At 37.8% G+C, this 20,568-nt stretch overlaps 2 protein-coding genes across 8 annotated transcripts in view; both read right to left on the bottom strand.

Moving 5' to 3' along the window:
* Positions 1-262: 262 nt before the first annotated feature.
* Positions 263-18,096, bottom strand: tppp (tubulin polymerization promoting protein). Of its 5 annotated transcripts, none has more exons than XM_007572666.2 (5): positions 17,726-18,096; positions 6,450-6,530; positions 5,512-5,847; positions 1,984-2,137; positions 263-1,898 (listed from the first exon to the last, which is right to left on the bottom strand). In XM_007572666.2, exons 2-5 carry the CDS (start codon positions 6,461-6,463, stop codon positions 1,689-1,691), a joined length of 714 nt encoding a protein of 237 aa, XP_007572728.1. In that variant the 5' UTR covers positions 6,464-6,530; positions 17,726-18,096; the 3' UTR covers positions 263-1,688. The 5 variants fall into 5 exon arrangements, with proteins under 5 accessions (XP_007572728.1, XP_016516476.1, XP_007572727.1 ...); XM_016660990.1 differs by lacking the exon at positions 17,726-18,096 and adding an exon at positions 9,789-10,020; XM_007572665.2 differs by lacking the exon at positions 17,726-18,096 and adding an exon at positions 9,598-9,773.
* Positions 18,097-18,651: 555 nt separating this feature from the next.
* Positions 18,652-20,568, bottom strand: part of zdhhc11 (zDHHC palmitoyltransferase 11) — a 9,180-nt gene continuing 7,263 nt past the window's right edge. For all 3 annotated transcript variants that reach the window (XM_007572664.2, XM_007572663.2, XM_016660988.1), the window contains exon 11: positions 18,652-19,932. In XM_007572664.2, coding sequence (XP_007572726.1) covers positions 19,793-19,932 — 140 coding nt within the window. In that variant the 3' untranslated portion in view covers positions 18,652-19,792. The remainder of the gene's footprint in view (positions 19,933-20,568) is intronic.

Below are 20,568 nucleotides of genomic sequence, written 5' to 3'. Positions count from 1 at the left end.
ATATTTTACAAAAAAATTGTTGTATGCAGTTTTCCCTTGGATCTGGTAGAGTATGTAAGTAAACATTAAACCCCTGCTTTCATCAGGTAATTACCGTGCCTCAGATGACAGTAGCTTCCACAAATAAAAGGTACAGACAAATAGGGTAGCATTAGAGGACAGCTTACTTTGTACAAGTACAAATACATACAGTCATTGCAGGCAAATACAAGGTTTGATCATGATCCCACAGTTTCAATACTTAATTTTATTTATTTATTTATTTTTTAACCAAGAAAATACTTAGGTCTGACCAGTAGTCTGTAATCACATCAGGCACAGCAGTTTAGGAGGGAAAAAAAAAAAAAACCTCTGTCATCTATATGCTTCTGAATCAAATGCAATATACACAACAATGCACGAAGTACAGCAACACAGAAAAACTAAATACCTACGTAAAAATCAGTGTCTTAAATTAGGCTAATTGGCAGAAACTGTTTAGAGTATATACACAACCTTAAAGCAAATATATTAGAGATACTGTGTATAAATCTGATAAGGAGATAACGTAACTAAAATGTTGAAAATACAATCTTGTAAAACTGAGCTTAGCAAGTGGGGGAAGATCGTCTGCCTAAAATGCATGTTGGTTTGTGTATAATTAAATACCGAAAGATCAGAAGAATAATTATGTTTAAAAACCATTATTAAAAGGGCAGGTCTTTTATTACGCTTCATGAATTATAAAGTAGAAAAGTTGTGCCAGAGATTTTAATGCCTCTAATTTACTTCATTAGTCTTAGATGTGTAGACTAATTATCAAAATTAGAGAAACCCAGAAAGGCTAGATGCATAACTTTTTTTTTTAATTGCTTAAAGTGAGATTTTACTCTTGCAAACAAAAAAATAACTTAATTTGATATCTTTTTGAGGGTGTAATGTTTTTCGTCTAACCAGGATAGTTGGACCGATGCAATCATTCCCTACAAGATTTTCTTGAAAAAATACGCACACGAATAATGTGTTTCCATTATTCAAATGGGTTTAGGAATCTCTGCGTTATTTAGTGAGTCTATGAAAGAAACTTAAAAACTGGACAGCAGGTTTCCTAAACACAGAATTGATAAGTGCAGGTGGGGGGGAAAAAAAAGCACTGAAGATGAAATGAGGGATTAAAGTTCTCGAAACAAACAGCAGTTATATCTGTGCCAAACAGAAAGAAAGAGTGCCGGTCATCTTTAACCCGACACCATTCTTTCACCAGACAGGGTAATAGAAATATTTCAAATAAAAAAAAGTGCAATTTTTTTTTTTTGTTTGTTTTTAAATCAAACTGTTCTGTTTTTGTTCTTGGCACTCTGTTCATTGTGCTTGTTAAATATTAAGGGGCCCTATCGTAAGAGGCTCTAGCAGTTCCTCTCATTGGTTCTTCTCAGTGTTTGGCAGTAACTCGCTATCAGACAGGAATGTACCAGCTGGTGATGACTTCGTAAAAATACATGTAAACAGTTTTCCAGTTCTCACACAAAGAGAATAGTTTAAAAACCATCTTTCTTTTTTTCTTTTTTTTTTTTCTTTAAATCTCTCTTACACACAGACGTACACATAAAAACAAACGGGCTGGGAAATGTATGAGCTTGTATTCTTTTGTGCTTTCTAGGAGTACTCTGTAGAAAATCATCTTAAGCGGTCGAGGAAATGTTTTGCCTTCACATGGGTCGGCCATCGGTGGGTTTGTTCACTTTCTTTTCGTACGTCCCTCGATGTTTGTATCCCGATACGTATCCCGAAGTGTCGACGAGGTCCACCCGGCCGGCCTTCCCCTTCCCTCGGCCGGTCTGGTCGAAACGCTCCTTGTGCGAGCCCGTGAACTTGGTGGTGTCTGTGAGGCGGCTCACCGTGGGCGAGGCCACAGCTCTCTGCGGAGCAGTTTGCACAACGTTCGAGTCACAACGGCGATCGCCGGTGAAACCGACGTGAATTTTGTGACGGATGAAGTCTTACCGTGACTCCTGCAATGACCGGCGCCTTCCCCTCAATCAGCTTGAAGACCTCGGCCTCGGCATCCTCTCCAGTCTTTTCTTTGTATTTCTTCCGAGCCAGCTCTCCGAGTGCCACTTTGAATTCCTCGAACGTGATGGTTCGACAGGATTTCTTCCTGAAAAGATGGAGCAGAAGGAGACCAAGTTTAAGTTTGGGGAAGCTATATTTGCAACTATGTGAGCATAAAACCCCAAAAAATGACTATGTAAATGTCTTTGGTATTTTTGCTTCCAACGAATGAGACGTTCCTGTTATCTTGAAACAAAACGAGAGAAGAAAGGTAGAGTGATATCTCAAATAACAAACATCTGAAGATGCTCCGACAAAACCGCAGCTTTTGAAGCTTGCTTTATCAACAGGCCTCTCAGAACAGATTGAAAGGGCTCAGTTCAATTTTTTTTTTATCACCTTGCAGGCTCACAACATGAACCATCCTAAGACACCTTTAAGAACAAATGGGTCCATTAAATGTCTAATTACATTGAAAATCTAAAATAATTAACATCAAGCCTATTAAAATGCATGTAGCTATAATCCATTTCAGACAGTTAAATGGTTAAATTTTGTAAAACTTCAGTGTATCCTATTGGGATTTAAACACAACATATAATATTTAAAAAGATGGGGAAAAGACATAAGATTTGATGTTTGCATTAGTTCTCTCTTATTGTACCTCCTTACAGTCACTTGAACATGCAGAATAAGACCAAGTATCTGTGAAGGTGTGGAATTCCCATGTAACAGATCACACCTTGAAAATATCACAGGCCATCAATCATTGCTGCTCTGAGAGCACTTCAGCTGTTTAACTCGCCTTTTGCCCGTTTCACTTCTACGTTAAAAGCCCTTAGTAACACTAACACAAACACAAACAGCCATTGCTGTGGAGATAAATCACCCAAACAACAGCCTATAAAGCCAACGGTCTCCCCAGGCAACCGTGCTGTCATAGCAACAAACTACAGCAAACAAGAAATGTTTGGGTTTTACTATCAGTTGGACTTTTTCGGTGACCCGGTGGTGGTTTTGTTTTGGAGATCGCTCGGTGGTGAACATCTGATCCTGTGCGTCTGTTTCACGCCGTCTACGGTCAGGGAGGAAGCTGGACTTTCAGCTGCTGCTTCTGCAACATGTCTCTCTTTCTCTTTTCTGTTTCACCATGCTGACATGCTCAGTTTCTTACAAGAAATGGCAAATGGTTTTATATATATATATATATATATATATATATTTTTTTTTTTATTTTTATTTTTTTTAATTGAAATATTCTCCAATAAAAAAGGCAACATATTAAAAGGCCCAAGCAGTATCAGGCCCAATAGGGTGTAAATGTAAAATATGAGAAACCCTAGAAAATAAATCCCCTGTCATATGCTGATGCTAATTAATTGTGAATTATTTATTTGTCACCCATGGCTTATGCTGTTTTTCTGCCCCTGAACTACAGCAGACAGACCTTCATTTGCAGCACACTGCCATATTCCCTGAGCCGTACTGCGATTAGCCAGTGCGAGTTTAGTTGTGTATGTGAAATAAATAAACTTTTGACGCAGGTTAAAAATAAATTCATGGTGTAAAGATCAAGAATGGAGACTCTTCTTCCCCTGCTCAGATATGCCTGGATTAAGAAACTACACAAAACTTAGCCCCTCTGTTCACCTGGGAAGCTCTGAACTGTACACACATCTCCTGATCATATCTCAGTATTCTTCACAATATACCGTGGGTGGGTGTACCTGAATAATACCCAGCATTTGAGATGCAACATTTACATGCAAGACCTAATGTATGCAAAAGAGCACAAATCCACCAAGCCTAAAAAAAATACGTAGAATCGGCTTTTAGTTTCTTACATTTCTGCAGTGATTCTGCAGAACGTTGTTGGCACATTTCTCAGTATTGGCCAACAGATCAGGGTGTAAACAAAACTCCACAGTCACCCACTAGATCCTTTTTGGTGCTTGCCAAGAAAATCATTCCCATGCCAACGGAGATGGTGTCATTGCAGGTGTCTCAAAACAACAAAAATTGCTTTGACTTGATGCAACAGTGAGGAAGGGCAAAGGTTACGTTTCATGGATATAATAAACATTAATGACTAAAATAAAGTAACACACAATCAAGCTACATGTCTGACATGTATCTCTTTAATTTCTTAGTAAAAAAGAAAGATTATCCAGGTATATAATGTGTACTCAGTCCAATTATACATTTTAAAAAGCCAGGTGTTTTTAGGATTATGTTTTTTTTTTCACTACCAAAATACTAATAGTAGTATTGGGGTTGTTACTATTACCATTTTTTTCCACTGTTGGTTCTGAGAACAGACATATCAAGAATTAAAATGAAATACAGTCTATATTGTGCTGTTTAGTGATACAACTGCACTAGTTAATGCATGCGGTGTCTTGGTATAGTAATATTGAATAATCTGTAAATTATTTTTTTATTATTATATAGATGGGCAGTTGTTTTTTATATGAGCAGCATTTGTGTTTGACAGGCTTTGCAGTGATATTCAGGTACCGCCTGTTATCAATAAGACTGCAATGGGTTTCTAAGTACTAATTTTAAATTATCACTTTTTTTTATTATTCTCTCTAATACCATAATAATTAGTGTTATTCTGATATTATTCAGAATAATACTGTATGTCAAACTTTTAAGTTCATATCATACATTTCTATTAATAACTAAATAATACATTTAACTAACATGAAACATAAGGATACAATTTTTTTTTCTTTTTCAATTTGAATAAGGACCTCCATAGACATCAAAACTGCTACACCAGCAAAACAGAAACTTTACAATTAATTAACAAATTTAAATATTGTAGGATTTAGTTAAATTGTCTGTGCTGTACATGTTTAAATGTAAACTTTATTCTCTAAATTATTTAGCACATACGCTGTTAGCGATAGCATATTTATGGCTAAAGACAAATAAAAAAAATACCCTGGTAATAGTTCAGTTTATCAACAAAAATCAGTTATGGGCACCCTGTGCACTTGATAGAGCTGTGCGGATAAAACCCTTTTCTTTGGCTGTCAAACGATATTGAGGTCACAATCATTGTTGTAGCGACTCTACATCAGTAAAATCAGACGTTAAAATATGAATCAACAAAGCCTGAGGAGATAAAAGATGAGCCATATCCAGCCTTTAGTTCTGGCTGCTTTCTGATGGAGAGCTTCGTCTGAATTAAATGAACACATGAACAGATGTGATAATTTAGTACCTCATGAAGACCGAGAGCTTTCTTGGTCTATAATAAGCTCACAGTGATTTTATCTTACCCTGATCTGGAGCAATCAGTTCTTCAAAAGCATTTGAATCCAAAAATAAATGCACAAACATGCCTGATTGTAGTATACTTTTTTTTTTTTTTTTAGATCTGGCATAGATAGTTGTAGAGTAAACAGTCACATTTAAGAGCACTGATAGCATTATGCTTTCATTTTAACGCGAGATGTATGGCTTACTTACTTGACTTTGCTGAAAACGATGTCAACATCAGTGAGGGTGACGTTTTTCCCATCGATCACACCGCAGTCTTTACAGAGTTTGGACCAGTTCTTGCCGTGCATGTCCTTGCCGGTAGCGCGAGTGTCACCGTGGATGGCAAAGCGTCGAAAGGACTCTTCCAGAGCGGTGATCTCCACCGGTGTGGACGAGCCCATACCTCCATCACTGGTCCCATTAGACTCCGTCGAAAGCCTTTTGGATGTTCGGTCTTTAGAGTGTTCGCTGTGTGGCCGTAGAGGGACGGCGCTCATGTTGGGGTGCTTGGCTGTCTGGACTTTAAAGTCGTCTATGTTGTCTCTGCAGGCGGAAAAAGTATGTTTGGCCACGCTGTAAATATGAGAAGTACGTCTGGAAATCTTTCATTTATGTCTACTAAAGCCCCTCTGAAAACAGATCATTGACTTGTAAGATAAAATAAGAACAAGCAGTGAATAAAATATGTGATTGGAGAAAAAATATTTATGGTAATTCTACCTAAGCTTAAACAAGAAAAGTTTGGTCTGATTTAACCACAGACTAAGAAAAAAAAATTGTCTGTTTATTCAGTGAATGTAAACTTCTGGTTTCAACTGTAGATCTGATCTAATCCATATCTGCATGGCTGTGCGCAAGTCCAAACAGTTCTGCGGGGGAAAAAAAAGTCAATCATGCTCTGAGGTCAAGTCACAACTTGCTTTTGGTCTTGTCAATTTGTAAGGTGTTTTCAACATTTTCCTGCTGGGCTGGAAACATCAGATGTGTTCCCAGACTCACGATGAGTGTACAAATGCCTTATAAGTTCTGGCACCAACATGAAACTCATTAACAAATATCTGTAGAATTTAAGGGCGATTAAATCAAAAGGAGAAAGTCATTGGAAAATATAATGTTAGATTAAATAGATGACTACTGAAACTTACTTCTGGTCTCCCATGGTTGAATAGGAATTTGAGTCCTTCTGTGAAATGCTTGTATTAGATGATTTTTGTGTTCTTCTTGTGCTGTAAAAAAAAAAAAAGGAAAATATAAAAAATATAAGGATGGAGGTGATTTACGACAGTACACGAGTTAAAACAGAGGCCAGAACAGAAAGGAGAATAGACTTAAAAACACAATATTCTTCAGATCTTGCTAATAAAGAAAGCTGAAGACTTTTTTTTTCTTGTTTAACAGTTCCTTCAGATGACTGGTCACCCAAGGTTTGTTATTTAATATCTAACTGTTCTGGTGGAAATTGTGTTGTCCACACAGACGTTTACATAATCAGTCACACTCAGTCATGCCATAAATGTCTTCTTCATGTCGGTGGCACAGAGCAATCCAATCCGTTACCTTAAAACAACCCTGTAGAGCTTCTTGAGCTTCCTGTGACCACTTTCTCACAGTCCTTTTTATTTTTAAAAGGTTGTCTCTGAACAAGGGGTTTATATTCTGAGTGGAGAAAACAATGCTGTGATCTGATTTTCCAAGAGGAGGTCTTGCTTTGGAGATATATGAATCTTTGACATTTGTGGAATACAAATCCAGTGTATTGCTTTCTGTGGCAGAGCGGCTGTTAAACTGTTGAAGCGATGGCAGTGTAACATAGGGTGAAGTGTAATTAAAAATCATTAGATACTGCTACAAATGCATTGGGATGTTGTGCTTGGTAACAACGAAAAATGATGACTTCGCATGCATTACTAAATAACACTGGTGAACTCGCTTGGTGAATAATATGGACAAAAACTTACTGATGCTCTTCCAGCTTTTGCTGCCTTAATTAATCAGCTGCTGTTGTAAACTACCTTGTTGCTATGGTTACGCATCATAACAAATGTGCAAACTATAAAAGGTAATAGCAAATAACAATCCAGCATCCAAAAGGCAGATTTTCCAAAAAAAAAAACAAAACTAAATAAATAAATAAAAATCGCAATGAAAGTAACAGAGATACTTCAACGTGCTGTCAATTCCACAAGTAAGAATAAATGCTACACTCAAAGATTATGTACTCTGCTCTACATTTTATCAACCACAGAAAAAAACAATAGATGTTTGAGTGTCATCCAAACACGTAAATACTTACAAAGACGACATTTTTACAAGGTACAAAGTGTATAAAGTACATAAAGAGTACTCGTGAGCAGTTTGCTTTCTTCTAACTGCCCAAATTCTTGTTGACAAGGTTACAGAGGAAAAATAAGTAAGAGATAGTTTGCTCCTAAGAGCGCTCACTCGGTCATGTTTCTACAAATATAATATGGCAAAGATCGTTTGTAGTCGAGATGTCACACTCTAATCAAATTTAAAACTCAACTTTTTTTTAGCACTACTTTGCATGGCTTTGAAATTAGTCATACAATTAGCTGAGTGTGAACTTATTTAGCAACTTATTAATATAGCATATTTACACTACAAGCTAATTTACAGTATTTGACAGAATGGCATCCCATTTACACAATTAAGTACAATGAAAAATGAGCTGAAATGGGTCCAACATGAGTCCTAACTAGACTCAGCTCTCACTACCTGCTTTTGGGGCTGATTTTATGAGAGTGACACCCAAAGTGTTAGCCAGCAAACCATGTGGGCACAATCAGTTTTTAAGAAAAAAAAGCCTGTTTCTTCTGTACGGCTTGCAAATGTTTCTAGGTTTGCGCGAAGAATCTGAAAGTTTTTGTTGATTAAAATGTCTTTCACTGTGGAGAAGATAGGCCGTATTGGCGATTATAGTTTTCTGTCAGGTGTCTTGCTCTGAGTGCTGTGCTCAGTATGCCTAAGCAGCTGTTGTTGAGTCTGACCACAGCTCAGACACTAGTTATTAAATTGTAAAGAGATTCAAAGCAAAGTGGTATGAAGCAGAACATTTTTCTGTGGGTTTTGTCTCCACACGATAGACCGGAGGCCGGAGCTACACCAAAAGATCAGAGACGAACAATGTTAGCTTCAGCCTAACTCTTGAACAAACTGCTCCATATGGAAACTTCATTAGTAGGAACACAATATGCGTATAATTGAGCAGTGGAGCTGCAAGTGTCATCTCGGATAAAACTCCAGAAACAAGTTGATAGAGCTACAACCATTTTAGATAATGCATTGCCTTCTGTCTATTTGTCTGTTTTTACGTTTTTGTACAAAACCATTAATAGTGTCTCTAATCAGTGATCAGAATGCCACATGCCAAATTAAGAATTCCCGCTATTTCATGTCTATAAACACATCAGCAGTTAAACCCACAGAGGAGAATTTGAAGTACAGTGAAGGACCTTGTTTGAGTAAATCTGGAATTTATCTATTTTTCTATTGGATTCAAAATTGGTACTTCCATTAAGAAAACTTAAAAACAAAAAACAAAAAAACTCTAAATTGGTCAAAATAGAATTTTGCAGGTTAGACCAGAAAGAGAACAAGAAGTTAGGACTGGTGAGCAAAAGCCTGATCATGCATCTCAAAATGTACCCAGCTGGGTTTGCAACAAAGTGGAGAGGCTCCATTTTTGGTTATAACAAACAAAAACGAGCAGCTTAATATTTTAAGACGTGCAGTTCAAGGTATTACATCATAGTAACGGAAAGAGACAAGCAGTTTGAAAACAACCAAATTTTATGAAGCAGCCTCCCAGTCTTTTTTTTTTGCAACAATCATGATTTTTAAAGTGATTCTGATCTGAATATGTAATGTACACCAATGTGCAGAGAAACATCCAAAAATCAAAGTGGAACAAATGTGTTAACTTCAACAGCCTCCAAATAAAGACGATTAAGGTTGACATTGAAATTATTTGTTACCTAGTCAAAGCCTTAGTATAATATTCCTATTTGGCATTGGTTTGCTGTGCTGTGACTTATTTTCTCTATTTTCCTCAGGATGACTTCACACAGTCTGAGCTGAGTGGTTTCTCTCTAAACCTGATTTGCATGTATAAATAAAAGAGCAGCAGCCTCACTCCTCCTTAAGTCAGCTATTAATACTCGTACAAGGTGGTAAAAAGAAACACAGAGTGTGAAAGTAATGCAGTCCTGCCTGCAGCACATTTATAGGAAAATATCATAATATTCTAATCGCAGTTGACGGGTTTCTGCTCACCTTTCTGCTGCTCCCATACTCAGCTCAGCATCCTTAAAGAAATGAAGGTTTGACCCGAAAGCCACTAAAATAGCCTACTCACAATCACTAGTAAAAAAGATAAATCCAGCATGCAATCCAGAGAAAGAGCAACTTTTCTGTGGATTAAACCATCTGCTCCCCTAAGTCGCCGGTAAAGAGCGTTCACTCACCCCTGGGAGGCCGTGGCAAAAGCGAAGGGCTTTGTCTCCGTGACCAAATGACCCACAGTCTCAACTGTGACCTCACTAAGTACACATGATACTTAAATACTCAGAAAAGTTCACGTTTTCAACTGCCACACACTAACAGCGCATAATGCCATTATATTAAGCCACTCATTATAAGAGAAAACAGAAGAGATTATTAATGTGTATGAATAATGGCATTTATAGCTATGGACACTAGGAACCCATTGTCCGGCGCTAGTGGCTGCTCGGTCTGACCCCATGCCCATTTCTGAACACATACGCATGGTGACATCGCAGAGCAACACTATTGACGGCAGAGCTTTCTGTCATATGTCATCCAACACTTGTGCCAAGACAAATGAGATAGAGGTCCCTAAGGCCTCAATGTGACGGCTCTGAAACACAGAACAAAATAAAATTCATACGAAGAAACCTAGAAATCCTGCTGCAGCTACAAAGCAAACACATTCAATCAAACTGCAAAGTTACCAAATTACGTTTACTAGGCAGCTTAAATCCTAATTAATTTTACAGTCTGCTTATTGGCTCTTCAACCCTTGTGACATGTTATCCATCTGTCACCATTATACTCATTTCCTTTCTGCAGGTCTGCCTATGAGTTTCAAAAACAGAAAATGACTGGATAGATTGAGCCAGTATTTAAATAAGTGCTTTGTGAATCAGGATTTAAACATTGCATCTTTGCAGGAACGATTCCACATTTTACCTTCAATAAAAACACCCCAAAATTGAACATAAATTTGTTTAACATGATCTACTTGCTTATATATAAAGCACTTTAATTTATTTTTTAAAAAATTAAAAAAAGACTAACTCTCTTTCTCCAACTTGGTCTTTCATGACCCACAGAGAGAATCCATCCTGAACATGAGGATGAAGATGGTAACATGAGTAATAAAGAAAGAGGATGACATCATGCGAGGAAAAATATCAATGTAATAAAGGAACTGTGGTCATAGAGAACATAAGAGGTATTAGACAAAACCATGAGATCGGTAAATAATTGGGACGTAACCGAGTTGTAGGAAAGAAGCGTGCAGTGACGGGGGCTCCGATAACAATACGAGCAGTTTACTTGTGAACTAGATGTTTTTGGATGATGCCCAGAGGACGCAAATACAATTATTAGTTCTGATGTAATCAGGGCACAGGTCAGAATGAATAATTGTGAAGTTGGAAGTAAAAACCACGAATATTCTTTAAGGATAATCAGTTTGCAAGTGTAAAACACATCCACGGGTGAAAAAATATTTTCCAGCTAAATGTTTAATTCTTACATGACATGCAGTGATGTATGTGACTGGAGAAAAAAGATGAGAATATCATGCAACAGTATTATTAAATACCATGTTTATTGCCAGTGTGAGCAAATCAGTGTGCTGTTGTTGTTTTGTTTTTTTTCCAGTTAATTAACTTAATCACAAATATTAAAGGTTAACTGATTCACATAGATTAGACGCAATGAACCTATCCCTTCAGCTTTAAGGTTTTGCAACCAAGCTGTATAAATAACTTGGACAAAAATGCAGACATAAAGCCATGATCGTACTTTTACACCGAATGTGTTTTCTGTCATTGCTCTAGTTCCCCTGTGAATCCTCAGAATATATTCATTTTAAATTGGCTTTTCAGGCTGATTTTTCACCAGTCCTTTTATGGTACACTGATGATAATCCAACATACAAATGCAGTGGTTTTAAAAACAACAGTCGGATAGTCCTTCTTCCTGGCAGCGTTGGTAGAGTTCATAGAAAAACTAAGAAGCCAACCATAGAAAGTTGTTTAAATATCAAGCCAGCATTATGATCTTGTTAATGGCTACAAAAGCGTACTTTGTTTTAGCACCTTGCTAATATACCTTTAATATATCAGTGTGAGTGTATGAATATAATTCTGGTTCTAGAAAATCCACAGAATCAAACTTGCGTTCCAAATTAATATATCTAAATATTTATAAACTGTATGTTGTGCCATCCTTTCACCCTGAAAATTGAATGGTTGTGACACTCATGATGTCTGCTAAAGTCTGTGCACAACTAAAATCACTTGTACGTTTAATAAAAATGTAGAAACAGAGAGAAGTGTCAATAAAGCTTTTTTTTTTAGCAGGTTTCAGAATTTGAAACATTTGTTTAAAACTTTGAACTTCACAACTCTGCAAATCCGTACTGGGAACAAAATGCCATGAACAGCCTAAAAAAAAAAGAAGAAAAAAGGAAAAGCCTAAGCCCAAAAAAAAAACTCTTAAATATTCCAAACTTTCAGAGTCTTCTGAGTTATTCAAGCAGCAGTGAGGTTACAGTTCAAACATTGTGTGTCCACTGAGTTCCATCAGTATTCAATTATTAATTTAGAGTGGATACTAAATTAACATAATTTAGTCTTCAGAGCACATTGTGTGTTTGCATGAGCTGGTCTAACAGTGACTGAGACTCTGGAAAACAAAGAAGTCTTTTCACTCCACTCCTCCAATTTATTGTCAGTCAATTCAGCTGCTTGAGTGCTCTCCTCCTTAAACAACACCATTCTGAACACATGAAAGAGTCACCATTAACATTAAGGGCAGACAGTCATTTTGAACCATTTAAAAGAAAAAGAGATGGCAATCCAACATATCTTTTTTTTTATGGGACCGCATCGTTTCACTGAAACTTGATCAGCACAATGATCATTTTACGACTGTGCCATGTTTTCTGCTCCAATTTGCCCCAAACACGCGAGCTGCCATTTGGTTAGAGGCAGATCTCCAGAGACAAATCTGCGACTGGATGACAGCATGCTTACATACGCTTGCCTTCTGGCCCTCCACTGCACAGATGAATGCTTTAACAATAAACTGACCCAATTTGAACTGCTTCTATTCATAGCAACAATGGGCGTGCCATAACCAAAACAAAAAAAAAAAAACACACACAAAAAAAACACTGGATTTGCTCGAAAAGGTAAACGAAACACACAGACTGAAATACATCGGTACCAAAGAGAAAAGACTGCGCTGCTAATTTGGCAGATGGTATTTGGCTCACGAAGTGATGTCACCGTTGTCAAAGTGATGTGTGCGAGTGGTTGAGCAGGAGGACAGTGTACACCTCCGCCAGGGCGCCACAGTGAGTGGGCATGCAGAGATCCCATCTGTTTTCTGTCCAGACCAGCATCCTTCCCAGGCAGATGCTCTGGAATGTGACCTTATCAGACGTTCACGGCTGCAAACTGAAACAGGTTTAACTTACAGGACTAGGCCAGATGTGTCCAGGTTTTAACTGGTTATGTTAAACATTTGAGAAATAGGGATGGGTTGGTAAGAACGTATTCCAAAAAATAAATTGAAAAGTTATGCTCTCAAAATCACAAAAATATTCCTCCATTTACGCTGTTAAAAGTTATTTTAATAAAACGCAAGAGTGACTGGAGTCTTGTCCGGCTATGTGGAGTGAAGTAAAACCTCAGTACCCCTCCCTTACCTTTTCTGGCACACACTGCAGTCACTCCTACACAGTGAAATGTTTATAAAGTCGAGGCATGGAAACTAAAGAAGCACCACCTGTTGCTGTTTTTAGGGTATTTCTTGCTTGAAATTACAGTCGACACACACGGGCTAGAGCAGCATGCGTGTGTTAAGCCACAAGAGCAGATAGCCTGGCTAACTCACCAGCTAACATCAACTTACAAAACTCTCAGTGTCAATGTGTAAAAACAAGATTGACAAAAAGTGATCATTTTCTGCATAATAAGCATGTTTACTTAAAATAATCTACTAAATCCAAAGGTTGTTTTTTTTTTTACATCTACTTTGAATCTTCCAACTTTGTGTGAAAAAGATGTGTAAATAATGAAAAGACGACAAATCTTTTCAAACAAGTTTGAGTTGACACTGACTTTAAATTTATTTTGCATCTAGCACAGTAGTTCTTTCTTTTTCAAAACCTCTTCTGTGCTTATTCTTGTTACTTATGTGTTACATATTGAAAAACAGTTGAGGATGACGATTTACACTTTACACATTTACACATTAAATTAAGAATAAACCGGATTTCCTTTATAAACCACAAACTGAGAACAGCACGTGTAAAAAATGAATAAAGCAGCATTTACTTGAATGGTTGTAATACTAATATTTTTGACACAGCTTTATTCCATCAGCTACTGCGACCCAGACACGCACCATTCACTGGACATGTTTGTTTTTTACTTCATTTGTATATTTTTTTTTTCAATTTAACATGCAGAAGTGAAATATAGTCAAATAACATACACAAAACATAAACAAAGCAAACACTTATGCAGACTCTCCCCAAGAAGAAATGATACCCAAGAGACTCACAGGACAAGTTTAACACAGAGAGATCATTGGTGCTGCACTGCCTCCTGCCTTCATTTCCCATGTAAATAATTATCAGCCTGTCTGTAAATAACCAACCAATGGTTGTTATTTAGTCTATTTTATGGACTAAAGGTTCATAAAATAAAAAAATGCCAAAATTGATAAGACTGAAAAAGGACTGACTAACAGACAGCAGAAATCTTGGCCCCTTATCAGTTTAGCCATTAATTTCAGCCTCCAGGTTCAACTGACAGTTGAGATTATCTGCTGGAGGTCAGAGGTTAGTGGCCTATGCCATTTTTAAGGGAGCCTTACTTCAAAAATCATGAACTATCCTTTTAAAGCTTTTTGTGTTCCATTGTTACTTCACCTTTACATCCAGACAAGTGATGTTCTTTGTAATCTGCGCTCCTCTATCCGTTTCTCTTGAATGCTTACGTAATCGATGATACAACCAGACTCACTCAGGAGCGGCAAGCATGCTTCAACAAAAAGACACAACAATCACAGCCTCTTTATTAAACAAGGTTTACTTAATCTAAATACAGTCTCCAAGTCAATGCCCAGTTTGACGACAGTCCCATCTCCACTCTGCTTCTACACAGCATGTAAAAGCAAAAAAAAAAAATCACAAAGTTGAGCCCAAAGTCTAAGATCACCAACAATCTGTCTCCAAGTCCTCGTCTCTCCAGTAATCCAAACTGCTTGGTGACTCAAATATCTTGGCAGGCAGAGGGATATAGAGATGTTTTAAACAAACTGCAGCAGTTATTGTTGGCAGCCGCATCCCGAGAAGCACAGGCAGCATATGAGAAAGCACAATGGTTCTGTTGCAATTGTTTTATTTTTAATAAAGAAAAAAAAAAAGATGCATGATCAGACACACAAAGGTGTCACCAACACAGCTAAGATGAAGCAAAGTCTGGTGGGAGAAGCATGACTCAGCTCTAAGTAGAGCCCATGTTATTTTTGATTAAAGCAGACTGGACGTTAGAAGGTTTTGGCTGCTTAGGAGTTCAAACTCTCCTAATTCCCCCTTCACCTCCAATTAAATAGGGATCTATGGTCCCTATTTATTCTGAGAACAGTCCCTTGATTCTAGAAAGATGTGTGGGATTTGAGCCATCACCAACAAAAATGAGATAATTTACAGTACACTCTGAGGTTAACTGGTTGTGACAGAGCCCAGAGGCTCTTGAACCAGCGCAATGTTAAGCTGTGCTGAAATCTGGGACAAACTCAAGTCGCCATGTCTTTATTTCAGGCAAACCCAGTTCAACCTTTGGGGAGAATATGGCAGCAGAGGCAAGCAGTAAGAAGAAAACAGACTTTTTACTTTGATCACATTTGTAACCAAATCTGGTTACAGATGTGATCAATGAGCTATTAATGGTCTGTCATTAATTAGCTGTCAAACAGTTTTGCAGTATAATGATGTGATCACAGTATGGCGGTGGACACGTTTATTGCACTCCCCTGGTAAAAAGGAGAAGAAAGTCTTAAAATAAATATATCTTTTAATGAAGTATCATAATCTTATGAATTCAACCTTTTCATTTTTACGGAAGCGTACGGAAGCGCATTGCTATCACGCAGGAAAAAAAATTTTCGATCGCTATCTCGTTATAACGTGATAGTATGTCGTTTTAACGAGTTACGTATCTCGTTATAACGAGATAGCGATCGAAAAAATTTTTTTCCTGCGTGATAGCAATGCGCTTCCGTACCATTTTGATGTCTCTGGTGAAGAAATAAAAAAAAATCAACATCGAAAATAATTTTTTCCACAAACACCACCAGTTATTTTTCCATACTCTTTACATCCTGTTTCAATTAATGTTTCCGGCAATTACATATAGAGCGCAATCTGCACTATGCTGAGTTACACAGCTGATATGTTTACAGATAGCTGTAAACATTTCTATGATGTTTGCAGCTGTCTGTAAACAGCGCAGATATTTAAGAAGAATCAGCTACGGTCCGAACCAAGCTGCCCGCAGCATTTAGTCAGTCCTGAATGAGGCAACAACAGTAATAAACATCATCATCCTGTTTCCATGAAATGTAAATATGATGTGACACAGAGGCTCATTGCTCATAGCCACTCTTCAAACTAGGAAGGACAAGAGAACCTGCCACTCAGGTACTGTATGTGTGATCAGTCAGAAAGTGGAATGTCTTCTCTGTTCGTATGTATAAATGAGAACGTTTGACAGCTTGAACTGTGACAAACGGGGTTGGTCACAATTTTTGTTTCCACAGTGAAATATGGAAAAAAAAAAAAAAAAGTGGAATCTTTGGGGACCCGGTGTCTCCATAAAACCCTTTAGATCTACTTATTAGGCTTCTAAGGAGGCATTCCAGAAAAAAAAAGTTTCTTCTGTGGTACTATTGCAAAAATAAGCAAAAATTTGCCAAGCTATACAAGGATGTCAATGTACTTTGGTCAGATGAGAACAAGATTGAACTTTTCAGCAACAAACTTCCCAAGCGGGCTTAATGCAAAACTTAGGTTGAATGTGTGAGGCATCTCATGTCTGCTGTGGAGCACAGTGAAGGATTTGTGATCCTGTGGGCCTGTTAAAAAAAAAAAAGGTGTGAGGAACCTTTTTAGGTGTTTGATATCAGGTGTCACTTGGAATACTATAGATTTTAAATAAAACTGTCTGATTATTGCATTTTTCCTGCAGGATTAATGATTCAAAACGTAAAAACAAATCCACATGGGAATGCACCAAAGACCATTAGTGAAAGAGAAGAGAGGTTAAGCAAGAACTCAGGATTGAGTTGGATTTAAAGAGACGGTCAAAGATTCTTCTCTCTCATGATGCTTAAAACTTGCACAATGTTTTAGAAGATTAGATGCTGTTTAATTGTATGAAATATTAAGAAGAGCACCAGGAATTGTGCCTCGAAGGATTTCTATGAAAACAGTTATGCCTAAACAATAGACTTTCCTACATTTTTGTAGTGAGCTCATGATACCGCTATAAAAGATGGGTATGTTTTAAAGGCTGTTTGCACACTTTTACCAGGGGTCCCTATAAACACAAGAACATCCTGTCCTCCATTCTTCGGGAAGCTAATATAAGAGGGAGGGGAACTTTTTTTTTTCAAGGATAATTATATAACCACCTACACAAAACAGCAACTTGATGTAAAGGCTACGGCACACAAGCCCCTGTATCATTCAGAAACGTAAATAATGTTTACTAGAGGACCCTTCACTGTGGCTGTAAGCTCATCATGTTTACATTACTGAATATGGCTGCAGATTCTGCAGACTGAAGAGCATCTGAGCGCGTTTTCAGAAAGAAACATGTTACATAAATGTGCAAATGTCAGATTCACACAGAGTCCACGTGATCCGTTTGTTATTGTGGGGCCACATATAGAAGCTTGGCAATCCCAAAAAAAAAAAAAAAAGTACCGAGATGACATGGCAGCTTTAAAGGGCTAATTAAAAATCAGAGTCAAAAGAGACATGCAGGACTCTGCAATCAGCTGTACTCGCATTCGTGCATGAATCATGTAAGCCAAAACTAGACGCATTAGTACAAGTTTTAATTAATCGTACCGTTTCGATCACCCAATGACGTAATCCTTCAGCGCTCCCTGTCGATTTCAGAAAATCATAATATTGCGCGTCGATCGGGAGCCCTCCTCGCAGATCTCCTTCCTCCCCCGCTGCGTGCTCTCAAATCTGCCCGACGGTTCAATCCCCTGCGAGATGCTGAAGAGAAACCAGGCCGCTGATTGGCTGCCACCGTGCGCGAGGAGCCGTTTTCCGCCTTCCTCCGTGTTGTTGTTGAAATTGTGCTGCTACGGTAAACAGCGGAGCAGCGCTCGTAAACATGAATGGAGGAGGACGTCAAAGACAGCTTTATTCAAGTTATATTTACATTTATTTCTGCTAATAAGCTAACAGAGCAGTAGGCACACAGCAGTAATTTAGTATTTATCAGAACCCTCGTTGGAGTTCATTTAATTTCTGAACTGTGGGTGACCAAAGGGAATTTTCCTCAGCGACTGCCTTTATATTTCATCATCTATTTCTTCTATTGGCTGAAGCATTTCTCTTAACAGACTTGCCCTCTGAACCTTGCTTTCTTGATGTCCAGTGCGCTGAGGTTATTACGCAATCAGAGTGTGATGTGCTGGACATGGATGGAGGTTATGTAATCCCTGCACTCCTTATGGTGAAGCATCTCCAGTTTTTTTCTTTCCTTTCCTCACATCAGATGCATATCTTAAAGGCATGCAGCAGGAAGTGGTGAAAACACTTCAGAGCGGTGGCATGGTTGATCATGATGAAAGCAGATCGAGCAGACTGTAATCACGGGTGACATAATTGGCTGTTCAATCTGATTCAAACGCGCCTCCGTGTGGTCAACTCGCAGATGTGCGTGTGGATTTCGATAAAACAAAATAGAGGCTGTCCTGTCTAAGCCCTCAGCGGGGAAATTCAGGTGTACCAGACAAACAATTAGCACACATCAGGGGTAAAAATAGCTAAAAATAAATATTTAATTAAATAAGAGTGTGTAATAAAAGCAAAGTTACAGTATAAGAAGATGTTCGTTTAATTTCTGTACAAACAAAGCTTTAAATATTTTAAGAAAAACTTGAGGGAAAAAAAAATTACAATGCGAGAAATAAAAATAGATAGACGTTAAATCATACAAAATATCCTTTGAGAAATTAAACAATAAAACAAAACAACCCCTCTCCCCCACATCCAATCTGTTTAGCAACTGTGGTTTCAGCTCCAAAACACTCTTCATCGACATACAGAAAAATAAATGTGGTGCTTCAGTTTCATGAAGCATATTTTCAAAGTAGGGAAGAATTATTGGTATCCCTAAAATGTAACCCTTTGTGTTTGAAAACATTCAGAAAAGGAACAATTCAACTAACTTTGTGCAAAATTGAACTGTCATTAAAAAAAAATGACACAAAACAAGCAGAAGATACCTTACTTCGCTGTTCCTCAAATTAACAGCGGGCTAAGAGATTACAAGATAAACATTTAGATTTCAATTTTATTGTGCAGATGGGTTTAGTGTTTATGATGGAAGAAAAAAGAAACTGCTGGAGAAATTTGGATTGATGGTTTGGGTTGATAGCCTGAGCTGCATATACAGAACCAGAAGGGCTACAAGAGACATCTGCCCACAGATATAAAAATGTAAGACTCCTGCTTCCAAAAACTTTAACCAATAATCAACTAGCATTTGAAGATTTAGAACTTCTTCAGGACTGAGTGGCTTGGGCTTCAGCTAAAGAAGTTCTTAAATAATTGATCAAGTGACTGAATCTGAAGTGAGGAACTTAACTGATTAAAAATATTCCAGTCCTTAATACCAACATAAATATCTCCCAAATCTGCCTTAGACCAAAATGACATAAGAAGATTGATACAAAATACGAGAAGTCCAATATCAAACCATTGTGATGTGTAAAAAGCCGAACAAAGTCTGCCTCTATAATCTATTTATCTACCGTGATTACACTAAATCAAACACGTTTCAATTATTTCTGAAAATAACTATCAATTTAGGGTTACAGTGTTAATGTACCAATAATTCTGACCCAAGCAGCAACTTGTTCCTGATGGCATCAGCTCCCATCTCTTTTCAGACGGTCACTGAGATGTAGGATCCTGAGCCATAACTGAGCAGCCCAGAGGGTCCTGTGCCTCAGGAGTGAACTTTTCACTGGTTCCCTGATCTTCCTCATGTCTGTCAGGCTTCGGACTCATGATGACGCTCATTGATATCGGCCCTTAATGACAAAGAGAGAAAAAAATGTAGTAAGAAAATGTAGAAAAAATTTTTTTTCTACAATATTGTGCTTAATATAGAATTAACCTTCATACTTAGCAAATAGAAAAAGAAATGGCATAGATATTTAATTAATTTTGCATCAGTGCTTAATGGGAAAACACAGTGCCTTGCAGTTGTATTCACATCTCTTTACTCTGCTACCCTTAATTCAGTGTAATGCAACCAACCACCCTAAAAAGACAACTGATTGGTCAACAGAGTCGACCAAAATGTAATTTATTTTCACTACAAATCCAGCTGTTCTGTGAAGGCCTCAGAGGGAGGTTTCTGAGAAAATTAGTTGAACAAAACGCATCATGAAGACCAAAGAACACAGCAGGAGAGCTGAAACACGGTGGTGGCAGCATCATACTCTGGTGATGGTTTTTCTTTTAACACAGACAGTAGGGATAGCAAGAGTTGCTGTGAAGGAAAATGGAGCTAAATGATATTCAAAGAAGGTCTTTGAGGCAGGCACATAACTAATGAGGCAGGCACATAACTGATGAGGCAGGCACATAACTGATGAGGCAGGCACATAACTGATGAGGCAGGCACATAACTGAGGCAGGGACATAACTGATGAGGCAGGCAC

Source organism: Poecilia formosa, unplaced genomic scaffold (assembly GCF_000485575.1).
Source record: "Poecilia formosa unplaced genomic scaffold, Poecilia_formosa-5.1.2 Scaffold306, whole genome shotgun sequence".
NCBI classification, from domain to species: domain Eukaryota; kingdom Metazoa; phylum Chordata; class Actinopteri; order Cyprinodontiformes; family Poeciliidae; genus Poecilia; species Poecilia formosa.
The sequence above is the reverse complement of the archived record's forward strand: the minus strand, read 5'-3'. Positions and strand labels throughout refer to the sequence as shown.

Excerpts from the sequence above, each read along its gene's own strand:
- tppp (XM_007572665.2), bottom strand. Across the intron at positions 2,138-5,511 it reads ATCGTTTTCAGCAAAGTCAA|GAAGAAATCCTGTCGAACCA; the intron begins GTAAGTAAGCCA and ends CCATCTTTTCAG. Across the intron at positions 1,899-1,983 it reads CGGTCATTGCAGGAGTCACG|AGAGCTGTGGCCTCGCCCAC; the intron begins GTAAGACTTCAT and ends ACTGCTCCGCAG.